Here is a 12,819-nt window from a genome sequence, read left to right on the forward strand (position 1 = left end):
TATCTAATTTAGCAAATAAATATCAAGTGTTTGTTTGCTGTTGGAGAGCTTTGGTCTCCAGGAGATAAAAAAGAAGTAGAACGTGAAATTCCTGCCTTTAGATTAGACTCTTATGATCTAATAGAGGAAACTGCAAAAAATTCATAAATTATAAGGATGTACATATTTTTCTAAGGATGATAAATGTGGCTGACTGAAATCTGTGGTTCACAAATTAAATAGCTTTAAGATGCCAGTGAATGGATAGCTTGTGAGGAACATCTTGGAAGGTACTGAGATATATGGCCCGAGAAGGAATTTCTGAGGAAACAAAGAGTAAACAAATGCAAAATGTATCTCATCTTTTGGAAATTTTTATTTTCTTTGAGAAATATGGTTTTTATCTTTCACATATATTATTTTTCTAACTTTAGACAAATTTGTGACCACTTGAATTCTTTTGTTTATAATCCTTTACTAACACATTACACCGAACAGAAATATATATATATAGGTAGCCAGATGTGTTTGAGGTCTTAGTAAGAGTCAGTAATAAAATGATTGAGTGATCTAGTCATTGTATTTAAGTGACTTATAGAGTTGAAATTAGATAGGACAACAAAATTTATGTGATATGCCATGTCTGTTCTATATAATTGAACCTACACCATTTATGTTAGTTTAAACTGAGAAACTGCACTAGGTCTGCCACCTAGTGAAAATCTAGAACTAAATAATACTTAAATAATGAAATATTTTATTGTAGTGCCCTTCGTATCTATAAAATATTACTTGTATTCAATTATAATACTTTATATTTGCAAATTTGGTTGTCTAATGCATTTAATTATATAGCTTTAAAATACTAATACTGTACATCTATTTCTGAGCCTTAATGTGACCTAAATACATTTTGAATATATAACATTTTAGAATTAAATGACATACCTTTTCCCTAGGTACTAGGATCATCATAAAGCAATATAGTAATTGAAAATAATGTAGTTTGTTCTATTTTAAATTGTTCTACAATTACTTCTCTAGTTAATTCTCTCGTTTAAGTTTTAAATGACTTGTTTAATACTTTCCTTGTACATTGGAGCAAAACTTGCTATCCCCAAATGTCTTTGGCAGTTGAAATGGTTGTTTTTTATTCAAGACACATTTTGATGGGCCAATTTACTCGGTGATGTAAGTATAATTGTGTAAAATATCTATGGAATTGTCATCTGCTTGAATTAATTCATTTAATGAATAATTTTGACATGCCCAGGTATGTTAACCAACACAAAGATGAAAACCATACCATATACTCCATTTCAGAGACTGGGAGAACTCTGAGACTAGCTGCATGTATATATTAAAGCAAAACAAACATCAGAACATACAAATCTGAAAACTGTTTACAATATTTTAATAAAAATATTACTTAGTGAGCTAGTGTGTTACACTATAAATTTTGATCTGTGGTGGCTGGGAATGATGTTTCTGAATAACAAAGGGTGTATATTATTATGAAAGGTATAGAAACACACTTAGATGCATGAGACCCCAGTTTTAGACTATGATTGAATATTGGCACTAAAACAAACATAAACATACTTTTTCACAAATGTTTTCAAAACACTTTAGATCTGAGTCTGGGGTAGTAGTAATAAATGACAGTATAATAAATATCAGATATCTCCTGCATTTAAAATTTTAATCCATGTAAACCAAACAAAATATTAAAATTTTTGCACTGTATAAAAAATCACTCTTCCATTGATATGTATTCGGTATCAATGTTTTGAATTACATCATTTCCCAAGTGCCTATGTGTGTTATTTCTTCAGTAAGACTATGACTATTTCACCAAGCTAGAGAAGATATTCCTTTTTTATTTTTATTTTTAACTTGACATTTATGCTCTTATAGTCCTTGCAATTCAAAAGTCTTCTAACTGGTCGATTTTCACCCACTCTCACTTTTCCCCAAACCATTCTTCACACTGTAGCTAAAATAATATTTTAAACTTTCCTATCTTTGAATGATTTCCTGTTATTCTTAAAATAAAGGGCAACTTACTAAAGTGTTCTTCAAAGCCATGAATAGTCTGGCTGCTGGTTTCCATCTCAGCCTCTGGCGTACCTTCCTCTGTCTCTGCTCCAAGTCCTTGGATGTTTAGTACCTAGAGCCTTGGTATTTGCTGCCCCCCTGTGGAATGCTTTGTTCATCTTTTAAGCCCACTTACTGCCTTTATCTTTTTAGTAAAAGACCAGTTCCTCAGGGAGAGGCATTCCTTCACCCACTGGACTCGATCACATATATTCTTCTATTTTCTTTCAGTAGTTGCCAAATTTATAATCCTCTAGCTAAGTCCTTAAATGACTTGCTTTATACTTTCCTTGGACAGTAGAGCAAAACTTCCTACCCCAAAATGTCTTGGGCATTTGAAGTGGTTGCTTTTCATTCAAGGCACATTTTGATGTGCCTATTTAAATTTAATTTAGATACTAATACTCGTTCATAAAAATGTGAAAACGTTCAATATATTCCAAATGTATCGAGCACCTTGTTAGGTAAACCTTTAGCAAGAGAAACTTAAATTTGAAAGTGAGGACCTGCTTTTCTTTTAATTTGGAAATCAGACAGGGGATCTTTGTGCTAGGAAGACTCACTTGAGTGTTTCTCTTAGAAATGTAAGGAAAGGTGCTTAGACAGGTAGGAGAGAAATTTTAACAGGATCTAACCTGAAAAAGACCTTATCTGCTAATGTCTTCTGTGCTCTGAAATGCTCTCTGGGGGAGGTGGTGGGCCAGCTGCGAAGGATTCACAGTCTCTTCTGAGCAAAGTAGTGGAGCTATTCCCTTACTTAGGGGGTCTGGAACCCCTGGGCTAGAGATCATCCCAGAGGAAGTTTGCTGCTTTATGGGGTTACTATGAACCCATAAAGGAAAACTCACCTTGCGAGAAAGAACACATCTGGGTAAGGACCCACTTAGGTCCTTCTGGAGAGACAGCTCATGCTGGCACAAAGCATGGCTTGAGGCTCCTCTTGGTCCAGCCATCCTAGCACACACTTCAGAGTGCTCACTAAACGAGTGTTAAAACTCTGGACACCATGCTCTAGGCTTTGGATGTTAAAGATGAATCACTTCCTGGGTAGGTTCTCTGGGGCCAAACCAGCAAATAGGGAATTGCCACACAATGTGGATGAAGACACATTAAACTGTGTTGTCAGCTTTCAATCACAAAACTATGTCACAGATGCAATTCCAGATGGAAAGGAATTCTCCCCATGTCCCCAAGGCTCCCCTAACTCCTCCTCCCCTCTCCACCTCCCACACACATAAACACTGCCAGTGAATTAAGGAGCTTCTCCTGTTTGCCTTTGGTCTTTTGGGACTAACTTTGAAGGTCCTTGGACAATCCGGGGAGAAAAGAGCCCTGTTGAGTGAAGCTGTGTGTCCTAGTAAGCTGGGCAGGTAGGGGCTCAAGCGATCAATTTGAGCTTCTGAATGACAAATGTAACCTTATTCCAGACTGGTCATACCAGTTACATCAACAGGTTGTGAACTAGAGCACTCTTACTTTCTTTTCATAATTGAATTCCATCTCATTCTTGTCTCCTGGGCTCTAATATAAGCACAGATTGAAGACTTTTCTAACATACTCCTTCACAGTTTTAGAAGCAAAAAATGTAAAAGTCAAAAAACCCCACATTCAAACAGAATGTCAAAATAATCAAGTTAAAATGGCATGGCCCAAACAGCTAAACAGTCAGAAATGTTAGCATAAAATATAGCATCACCCCATATAAAGTAACAGTATACAGTACTCTTTATTTGCCTAGTACCATCCAGATACTACAGAGATCACAAGATTTGATTGTTTCCTAGAAATAAATAAGCGAAAGAAAATATTGCATCTAAATTCTTGTCCAAATTTTCTAACTAATAAAGTAACCATGATGTCTGCTTACACATTTTCATGATCACAATATTTTAGAAACTGCAACTTGAGGACACTGCCGATTATTATCTGCCTATTATGTGCCAGGCGCTGCTGAGTGCTTTTCAGAAATCATCTCACTTAGTCCTTTCAACAACCTTGCTTGGCAGGATGATGCAATAGTGTGGGCACATTCAGGCTGCCTAGATTAAAATGAACTTGATGTTAGACTTTGGGACTCTTCTGATTTAAATCCCAAGCTCCATCAATACCAGCTGCATGACTCTTAAGATAGTTCAAACTTTACGTTAAAATGCTTCAGCATAAACAGTGTGATAGGTTCAAGGTTTGGCTTAAGAGAAACTCCAGGTGCAGCTAAGCATTCTATTTCGCCACCCAGGGTGGCACAGTTTGTTTTTTAAATCAGAGTACACATCCCAGAATTGAAATGGTTTCTGTTAGCCATACTTCTATCAACACCCCAGCCCTACTAGTTAACCAATAAGAAATTAGCTCTCGTTTGAGGAAATGAATGATGGTCATAAAGATGCAAGGATTGGCTGAGATCTTTTAGACATACTATTGTGGAAATAATTTCTAGGCCCAAGATGGAGTGGCTCCTGCCCTGGGTGCCAAATCAACAAACCAAAACCTAAACTCTCCTGTTCCTGTAAATGTGCCACTTGACCAGAAATAGATTACAGTCAGTCAGCCAACCCCCAAATGCCAAGCCAACTCTGGGCTCCGTACTTATTTCCTTGATCCTTATTCATTTTCTATTTTTCTCTCTTCCTTGTTTCTTATTCTTTAAGCTATAAAAACTTTCTGCCTCTCACCCCAGTTTGGAGTTCTCTGGACCCTTGGGAATGGAGACTGTCCACTTCATGAAGTGTTAAAGTTTGTTTGTATTACCTAAATCGTGTTCTTTAATCATGTTTAACAGTATTTACTCTTGCATACTCGATGTGTAAGAATCTAGTTCCCTTGGAGATGGGGCCCTAGGCTTTTATCCTAAATAAATAGTCTGCTATCCACCCACTGTGACTGGACTTCTGGGTGCCTGATGTTTACTTATAAGAGTAACTGGATCCTCTCTCTGCAGTGCTGTCATCTGCCTGTAGGAAATTTCATGCAAGCTGGTGGGTAGAAAATCTGAAAGGACAGAAAACTGGGAGTAGGAGGAAGACAGAAAAGGGAAACAGAGTTGAGATCTGTGTCAGCCCATAGTAGATAATCAGTAATTGGCTGTTTAGGGTTTCAGCACAGGACTGTTTGTCATGACTGATCTTGGAGTTTAATCTGGGTAAAGAGGGAAGAAGAGCCCTCAGGTGACTAAGGACAGTAGAATCAGTGGACAGTAGATTACAGTAGAAAAGGACTATTCGGAGTGGGGGATATGGGAAGAGCAATGAGGTAGAAAATAAGTAGTAGTGCTCAGACAGTTGAATGAAATTCAGAATATGGAGGGGGAATAATTGGTACTCTAATGACCATGAGAATAGGTGGCTAAGGTCAGACATCGAAAGGACCATCTGGGTAGGATTTTTGAAAACATCAAGAATTATGGTAGAAGCAGGGTTGGCAAGAGTCACAGTGAATCAAGAAACGAAACCTTCAAGGAATGTGGCAGAGTGACCTCAAGGGTGATATCTGACTGACTGCACTGATAAAATGAAACTACCAAGTCTGTACGATTTGGGTCATTTATCTACATAAATGGTATTCCATATACCATAGGGACCCACTGGTATCTGACTATTTTATTATGTAAGACTAGCCTAGTTCAGCATGCCTAGATTAACAGCTGATGAATTACTCCATAAAAAAGTTTTGTAGAATTTTTAAAAGTCTATTTTAATTGAATTTTTTTTAATTGAAGTATAGTTGATTCACAATGTTGTGTTAGTTTCAGGTGTACAGCACAGTGATTCAGTTACACATACATATATATATATATATATATATATATATATATATATATATATATTCTTTTTCAGACTCTTTTCCCTTATAGGTTATTATAAAATATTGAGTAGAGTTCCCTGTGCTATACAGAAAGTCCTTGTAGGTTATCTATTTTATATATAGTCGTGTGTATATGTTAATCCCAATTTCATAATTTATCCCTCCCCTCCTTTTCCCCTTTGGTAACCATAAGTTTGTTTTCTATGTCTGTGGGTCTATCATAATTTTTTTTCTCCTGAAAAATATTGTTACGTACTTAGAAAAATGATAATGCCTTTACGGGCACAGGAAAAGAGAGAACAAAATTTGGGTATCTCATAGTTCTTTTCAAATTTCTGCTTGAAACCATTCAGTCTAGATGTTTTTATGCATATAGATCGCATAATTTCTAAAATATTCCGCTGAAGATAGGTAACCTTAATAGTGAAAAGATCCAAAATCACTCATTCAGTCATCCAGTCATTCTTCCAATATGTGATGTCTCCTCCACCAGGTACTCAGGGAAGGCAACCTTCCCACCATCAGCAACCATGTGTGCAGCTGCCCTTAGTTATTCTAGTCAGCTAGTTCACTGAAAAAGATTAATTAGAGCCTTTGCACCTCTCAGTAAGATGGGGGTTTATTATTCTCTTGAAATAAAAATAATTCATTCAGAGAATATGTCAAATCAATAGAACTGTCACCATAAGAGAAATAAACTCACAATAAGCTGAAAATTAAAATGGCATGTTTAATCAAAAAGACCAGCACCCTCTCCTGTTAAAACTATAATTAGCTTTTGCCAAGCATGGAATCAAAAAGTATGATTTTACTTTATTCATTGGCTATAAATCTCATCCATCTGAATTCATTTTCTACCCTGTGGTTTCCTTTTTCATTCTCTAGAGAAAAAAGAATGCTTATATATATATATGTCATATTTTCAACATGTGCTATGCTACCTTTAAATGTACCATTTACATAGCTCAATGGCTAGTTAGCTATATTCTAAATGAACTGCCCATGACAGTAACTTTAGAGGGTGTATTACTCCTTCTGGAACAGGGGGAGGTTCTAATGCAAGTTAGGGTAGATTTTTCCAATTGCTGTGACAGATTCTTTACATACCTGATTTCCTGTCCTCACACTGACACTGTAAGAAGGGTTAATTATTCTCCACATGCATTTTATAGATGAAGGAAACTGAATTTCAATGAGGTTAAGAAACACACTCCAAGTCACAGTAGTTTTCTGCGGGAACCTCTGGGATAGAGATCATGTCAGATGAAGTTTGTTGCTATATTGTTCCAAGGTCTGTAGCTTTTCCACTCTGCCCCACGTAAGTGATAAGTCTATGGCTAATAATTATAGTAGCTAACATTTATTGAGAAATTGAAAATGACCAGGCAGGTACTCAGGCATTATATGCTTTTAAATCTCCAACAACCTTGTGAGTAAGACATCAAGGTTTACAGAAGGAAAGTAATTTGCCTAAGATCATATAATAAATAGTCAACTTAAGTGAGACACACAGCTTGGCTCTCTCTCCTGAATTCTGACCTCAAACTATAAACAGATAATTATCCTCAATATATGGTTTGCTACAATACAAAGGTATGAAGTGAGAGGAGATAAAGATAGAGTTCAGATTGCTTTATTTACTTCTGTAATTTGGCAGCTCAGATATTTCCCTTAGACTTCTGCAAAATTCATAAAACTGAAATAATGATCTTTTAGTTATTTAAATTTTAAGATGATTTTAGGAAGAATCATTCCAAGTGACGCCAATGTCTTGATTTATTGGCAATTTTGACTTTGCTCACAGCATGAACTTTTCTCTGGTCAGTATTGCTCATTCTTATGCAAAGATGACCATAATGGGAATTCCTACCCGGATGGGTTTAATTATCAAAAGACAGGACAGGAAGTGTCTTTCGTGAGGAAGTGAAGATAACATTGTGACTTGCCTCCTAACATGGGTATATTAGCCTTGCAATCTCTTCTTCCTGGTTACTCAGTATGTAAATGCATACCTTTGGCCACTGCTGGGCATAAAACCAAAATTAAACATGTGTGGTTTGGCAAAAATCATGACTGCTACTGCACAGTTTTTTAGAATTTCTTAAACTATATGAGAAAACAAATGCATTATTCTTTTTATTTTTAAAAGAACTGCTGACCTGGTGTTAAAAATTAAACTTCACACAGTACCAGCCATACATTAGGTCCTAAATAAGTATTTGTTTTATGATGAAATGAAAAAACATGACTGCAGTGTAAATGTCTCATGTTCATTCTTTATACACAGAGTCACAGAGTCATACATTTCACAGATGTTTAAGGGCTGGGTTACCCAGACATTTACCTGAAAAGGGTCTGCACGTTTACAATCGTTTTGGCATCTGCCATGTAGTCTTCTTCGGCACTCATGGTGCTTTCTTTGTCCACAACCACCATGTTGGCAGCGAAAGTCACTCCACACCTGAGTAAATCGTCTAGACTTTGATAAAAACCAACAGAGAAAAATGAACTTTCAATAAATCTCAGTACTAGGATGGTGCTAAAACTTGCTTACACCCCTGCGCTTATAGGCGTATAGGTTGCCCTTATACGTGGCTTTCACAGAGTGGACACTGGCAGATATTATGGGAACTAATATAAGACAATATTCTCTACTGATATGAAGTAAATTGTATTTGGGGTTTCTTTATGTTTCATTAGATCTCAACCATTTCAAAGCACATGCATTAAGGATCTTTATTTAATAATACTTATTAATTTTATAAATAAAACATGGAAACACCCATTTTACAATCAAATAGAATTAGAACACATTAGAACCTTGTTTTTACGATTAGCACATTATTTCAAAGACACGACATTCACATTTTTTATCCCTGAGGCACTTTTGGTAAGAATAGAAATGAACACATATTAATTTAGATGGTCAAGCCTAATAAGGAAATATATTTATTAAAAATACTTATTTTTAAATGTCTATTATTTATCTGTGTAAAGCTATGTGTTATAGATTGGTTCTACACAGCCAAGAGCATGTAAAATATATAAATATCGGTTGCATTCAAGCCTACCTTTTAGCCACTTTTGAGCAAGTGATTGAATGAACTAATTTTGTTGGTTGCAGGAAATAATTGCTAAACTAGGACACAAGTTCCTATGAGTTACCACAGAGTCAGTCTTCTCCTCTATCACTGATAAAAATTTTACTTAGCACTGAATTTAAAAACAATGTTACCATAAAAGCTGAATTAAGAAAACCATTATCTCATTGACTTTGCTTCATACAAACTACAAAAATAGGACTGAACTGGATAAGGGAGATTGTATCAAAACTTGAATGAATGCAAGAGTATTCTAGGTTCAGAACTGATTGAAGATAGATAAGAAGAATTGGGCTAATTGATTTCTACATCTTTTGATTTAAAATGAGAAGTGTAAAACTTAAAGAACAGTAGCTCTTTTTAGCTCCTTAAATGGAAGAGTCAGTTCCCCAACGATCTTCTCCAAGTGCATGATCACTTGAATTAGTCATCTCACTAATTCACTAGAGGGAATTTTCCTTTTATGGGAAGGCAAGAGGCAGAATTTCTTACTCTGTTATATGGTGAGAGAATATTACCAAAGCTTTGAGTCCAAGATCCCCAGGAGTAGTCCAGAAAAAAATATTTCACTTGAATCAGGCACAGTGTTCTGTGGCAGGGATTTTATGGCTAAAACTGTGGAAACAGAATATTATTCCAAATAAATTTCCTATGGTGAGAGGGGGCAGGACCATAACATCCAATCAATATGATGACCAAGTTTAAATCTCTACGAATACTTTACTAGGGTGTTCCTTTTATCTAGGAAATTCATAATTGTTCTTACATCTATTAAAATACATTTTTTAAAGAGAAAGAAGTAGGTGGAAAATGAATGTGATATGGTCCCTTATGTACCATAAAAATGATGCCTAAATCTTGTCTTCAACCGACCTTATTATAGTGGTAATCCACTTTCTCATCTTTCATTTCTTACAATCTTTACTTCCCTGATTAAAAAATTATAATTGTTTATATAGGAAAAGGGAAAGATAAGGTGGTAGAAGGTAAGCGTGACTGAAAAAAGATACACAAATAGAAGTGATAATAAAAAATGAATATTTCATCAGCAAGAAATCAAAGAAGTTGAGACTTAACAAAAACTTAACTATGAGAATTCCTGTACTAAATAGTCACTAACTACCTAAACCTGTATATATCAGTTAATTCCATACTCAAAATATTGGCCGTTATAGTTGACACATAACTTTGGCAAATGATTTTAGTAATTATTATTAAATATGAGTTTAAATCTAAAGAAATCTATAGAATCTATAGAAAATATATAAAATTGGAATGGCATTTCTGAACCACATAGAAACTTTTTTGTTCTTCATGTTTTAACTTTAAATTATTTACATTCATTTAATATTGTATTGTATTCTTTCTTTCCTTTTTTTATTTGGCTACCGATTTATTCTTATAATTCTGTGTCTATCATAATTTCTCCCCACTATCTTATCTACAAGGCCACTGCCCATTTTTTCTTTAGCACTATTGCTTTACACAGTTTGGTCACCAGATGGCGGCCCAAGAAAAAAGTCAACATGGATGAAAAACGGTCACAGATAATCTAACTGACATTGCCTCTCTTTCTACCTTTCTCTGACTTCCTTTTCGAAGAGAACTAGAATGTGAAGGAATGAATATAGGTGAATATTTGTGAGTGTGTTCTAATTCATTCATAGTTTTCTTTGCTTATTTATGTTTAAGGAAAATTTCAAACATAAGCAGAAGAGAATACTATACTGAACCTCCTGTACCAATCACCCAGCTTCAATAATTAGCAACCTGTAGCCAATCCTGTTTCATCTCTAATCCTAGGAATTTGATCCTTTCCATTCTTCTTTTCCTCCCCGTAAATACTTTTATAGACAGAGAATTCATTATAGAGTTTACATCAAAAAAGACAGATGAGAGGTTTATTTTATATCTTTTAAATATAATGTTCTAATGAATTTTAATAGAATACCCTCACAACAAAGAAACATTATTATTGATAAAATATGGATTGATTTAACTTTCATGGATTTAAATAATAGTTTTAGTACATCTACATTTTAGTTAGTTGGTTAGTATTATGCAACTGATAACGTAAATTATACTAACGTAGAATGGAAGCTAAATATATGTTAATCTATTTGGCCTTTAATGTGTCCACAGCGAATAAACACTGTCAAAGTTACAAAGCTTCGTTTTTTCAGCATCTACAAGATGAAATGTAAGCATGAAAGTTCTCAGTGGATAACTTTTAGCATTTTATTTGGAATGCTCTGGGCTGATTTTTTTTAGAATGGAAAATTAAGACATTTTATAAGCATACTAGTTTTCTGATCTTTTAGTTTTTGTTTTTGTTATTATGTCATGTTTATGCATATAACAATTTGTATTTTAAAACTGAAGCATTGCACACATTTGACCTTTAATTAAAAAATTTTTGGAAGACTCTAATATGTTACCAGAATAGACTGTCAAGGAAATGCTCCAATTAATAAATCTGATTTAAAATGAGCATTTCCAAATTATTTTGAAGGTTTCCAGAAGTTACGATAATGATACCAATGCATCACAATGTTGAAATTCTAGGTTTTCTCTACAAAGATGTTAACAGTAATAAAGTTACTGCTATAGATGACACAAAACTGGAATAGCTTTAGAAAGGGAACAAAATTGACATGCAGCAAGATTTGTTTTAATTCAACAACAGATTACTGCTTAGGAAGTTTGAATGCAAGATGTATAACACGAGAACGTAAGCTCCACATGCAATATACATCATATTTTCAACACTGAAATGGCAAATTACACTCATCATGCAACACAGGGTGCAGCACATGACAAACCACAGGACACCACACTAGTTAGTGTGCCAAAGATTTTGTCACCTACTTGTCAATAGAGCCCACCATGTAGTAAACCATTGGAAACCAACAGATTGCATCCAGAAAATGCATATCTGGCCTAAGTAGCAGATGGGTTACAAAATGAAACACAATGTCACAACAGTGGCAGCACTTCTAGGGAAAGGAAGTAAGTTGACTTAGTTTTCATTTCCAAAACTAAACACTGTTGACAAGATTAATTTTAAGTGCCTTTTCTCTTAACATTAATTTTAAAATGTCATTTGCACTTGTTATGAATAATACAATGCACTCAACAATGATAAAAGCAAGTTGTATTTCTGCTTTCTAAATCAGAAACATTATGGCATTATTCTACAAAAACACTGGATTGATACTCTTAATTTATGACTAAAAAGTCTTGTCAGTGAGTTTAAAATTATTCATGCTGAGAAAGTCTTGTAAAATGGGGAACTGATGATTTTATTTTGATGTTATAAAACATAAGGAAGTAAATTAGCATGCCTATTAAGAGCAATTTTCTCCAAGGGATATACAGAATCACAACATGTCCCTTAATATATCAACATATCAATAAATAAATATAGCATATGTACCCATCAATATATATATATTATATAAAATTAAAATTAAAGTAATTCACCTTTTACATTACTGATTTCCTCAATATATATTGTTGAACAAAGCTGTATTGCAACTGAAATCTTTACTCTTTATGCATATTTGGGGAAAGAATCATGAACCTGGAAGCTTCCTTAGAAATTACCTAATCTACTGTATTCAGTTTGTAAAGTTATTAATTCTTTCATCCATCTATTCACTCAGCATATATGTATCCAAAAAGTTTTATCTAACAGACATTTTAGTATACGCAGGTGTATGCAAAAAGAATATGTTAACTTGTACTGTAAGAAATAGAGTTTTTTGGAACACATAAGTAAAAGCACAAAATTACAACACGTTTTAATCTGAAAAAGTAAGGAATAGGTTGCACTCAGGAG

General features: G+C 34.5%; 1 protein-coding gene across 6 annotated transcripts in view; it reads right to left on the reverse strand.

Annotated features, from left to right (window-relative positions):
• KCNT2 (potassium sodium-activated channel subfamily T member 2) overlaps positions 1-12,819 on the reverse strand; it is a 369,675-nt gene that overhangs the window by 71,400 nt on the left and 285,456 nt on the right. For 5 of the 6 annotated variants that reach the window (XM_057529788.1, XM_057529796.1, XM_057529784.1 and 2 more), the window contains one exon: positions 8,222-8,356. In XM_057529788.1, the coding sequence (XP_057385771.1) occupies positions 8,222-8,356 (135 nt within the window). Of the gene's footprint in view, positions 1-8,221; positions 8,357-11,846; positions 11,919-12,819 lie in introns of all 6 variants that reach the window. The other variant, XM_057529804.1, reaches the window with a different exon arrangement.

Source organism: Balaenoptera acutorostrata, chromosome 1 (genome assembly GCF_949987535.1).
Source record: "Balaenoptera acutorostrata chromosome 1, mBalAcu1.1, whole genome shotgun sequence".
In the NCBI taxonomy this organism is placed as follows: domain Eukaryota; kingdom Metazoa; phylum Chordata; class Mammalia; order Artiodactyla; family Balaenopteridae; genus Balaenoptera; species Balaenoptera acutorostrata.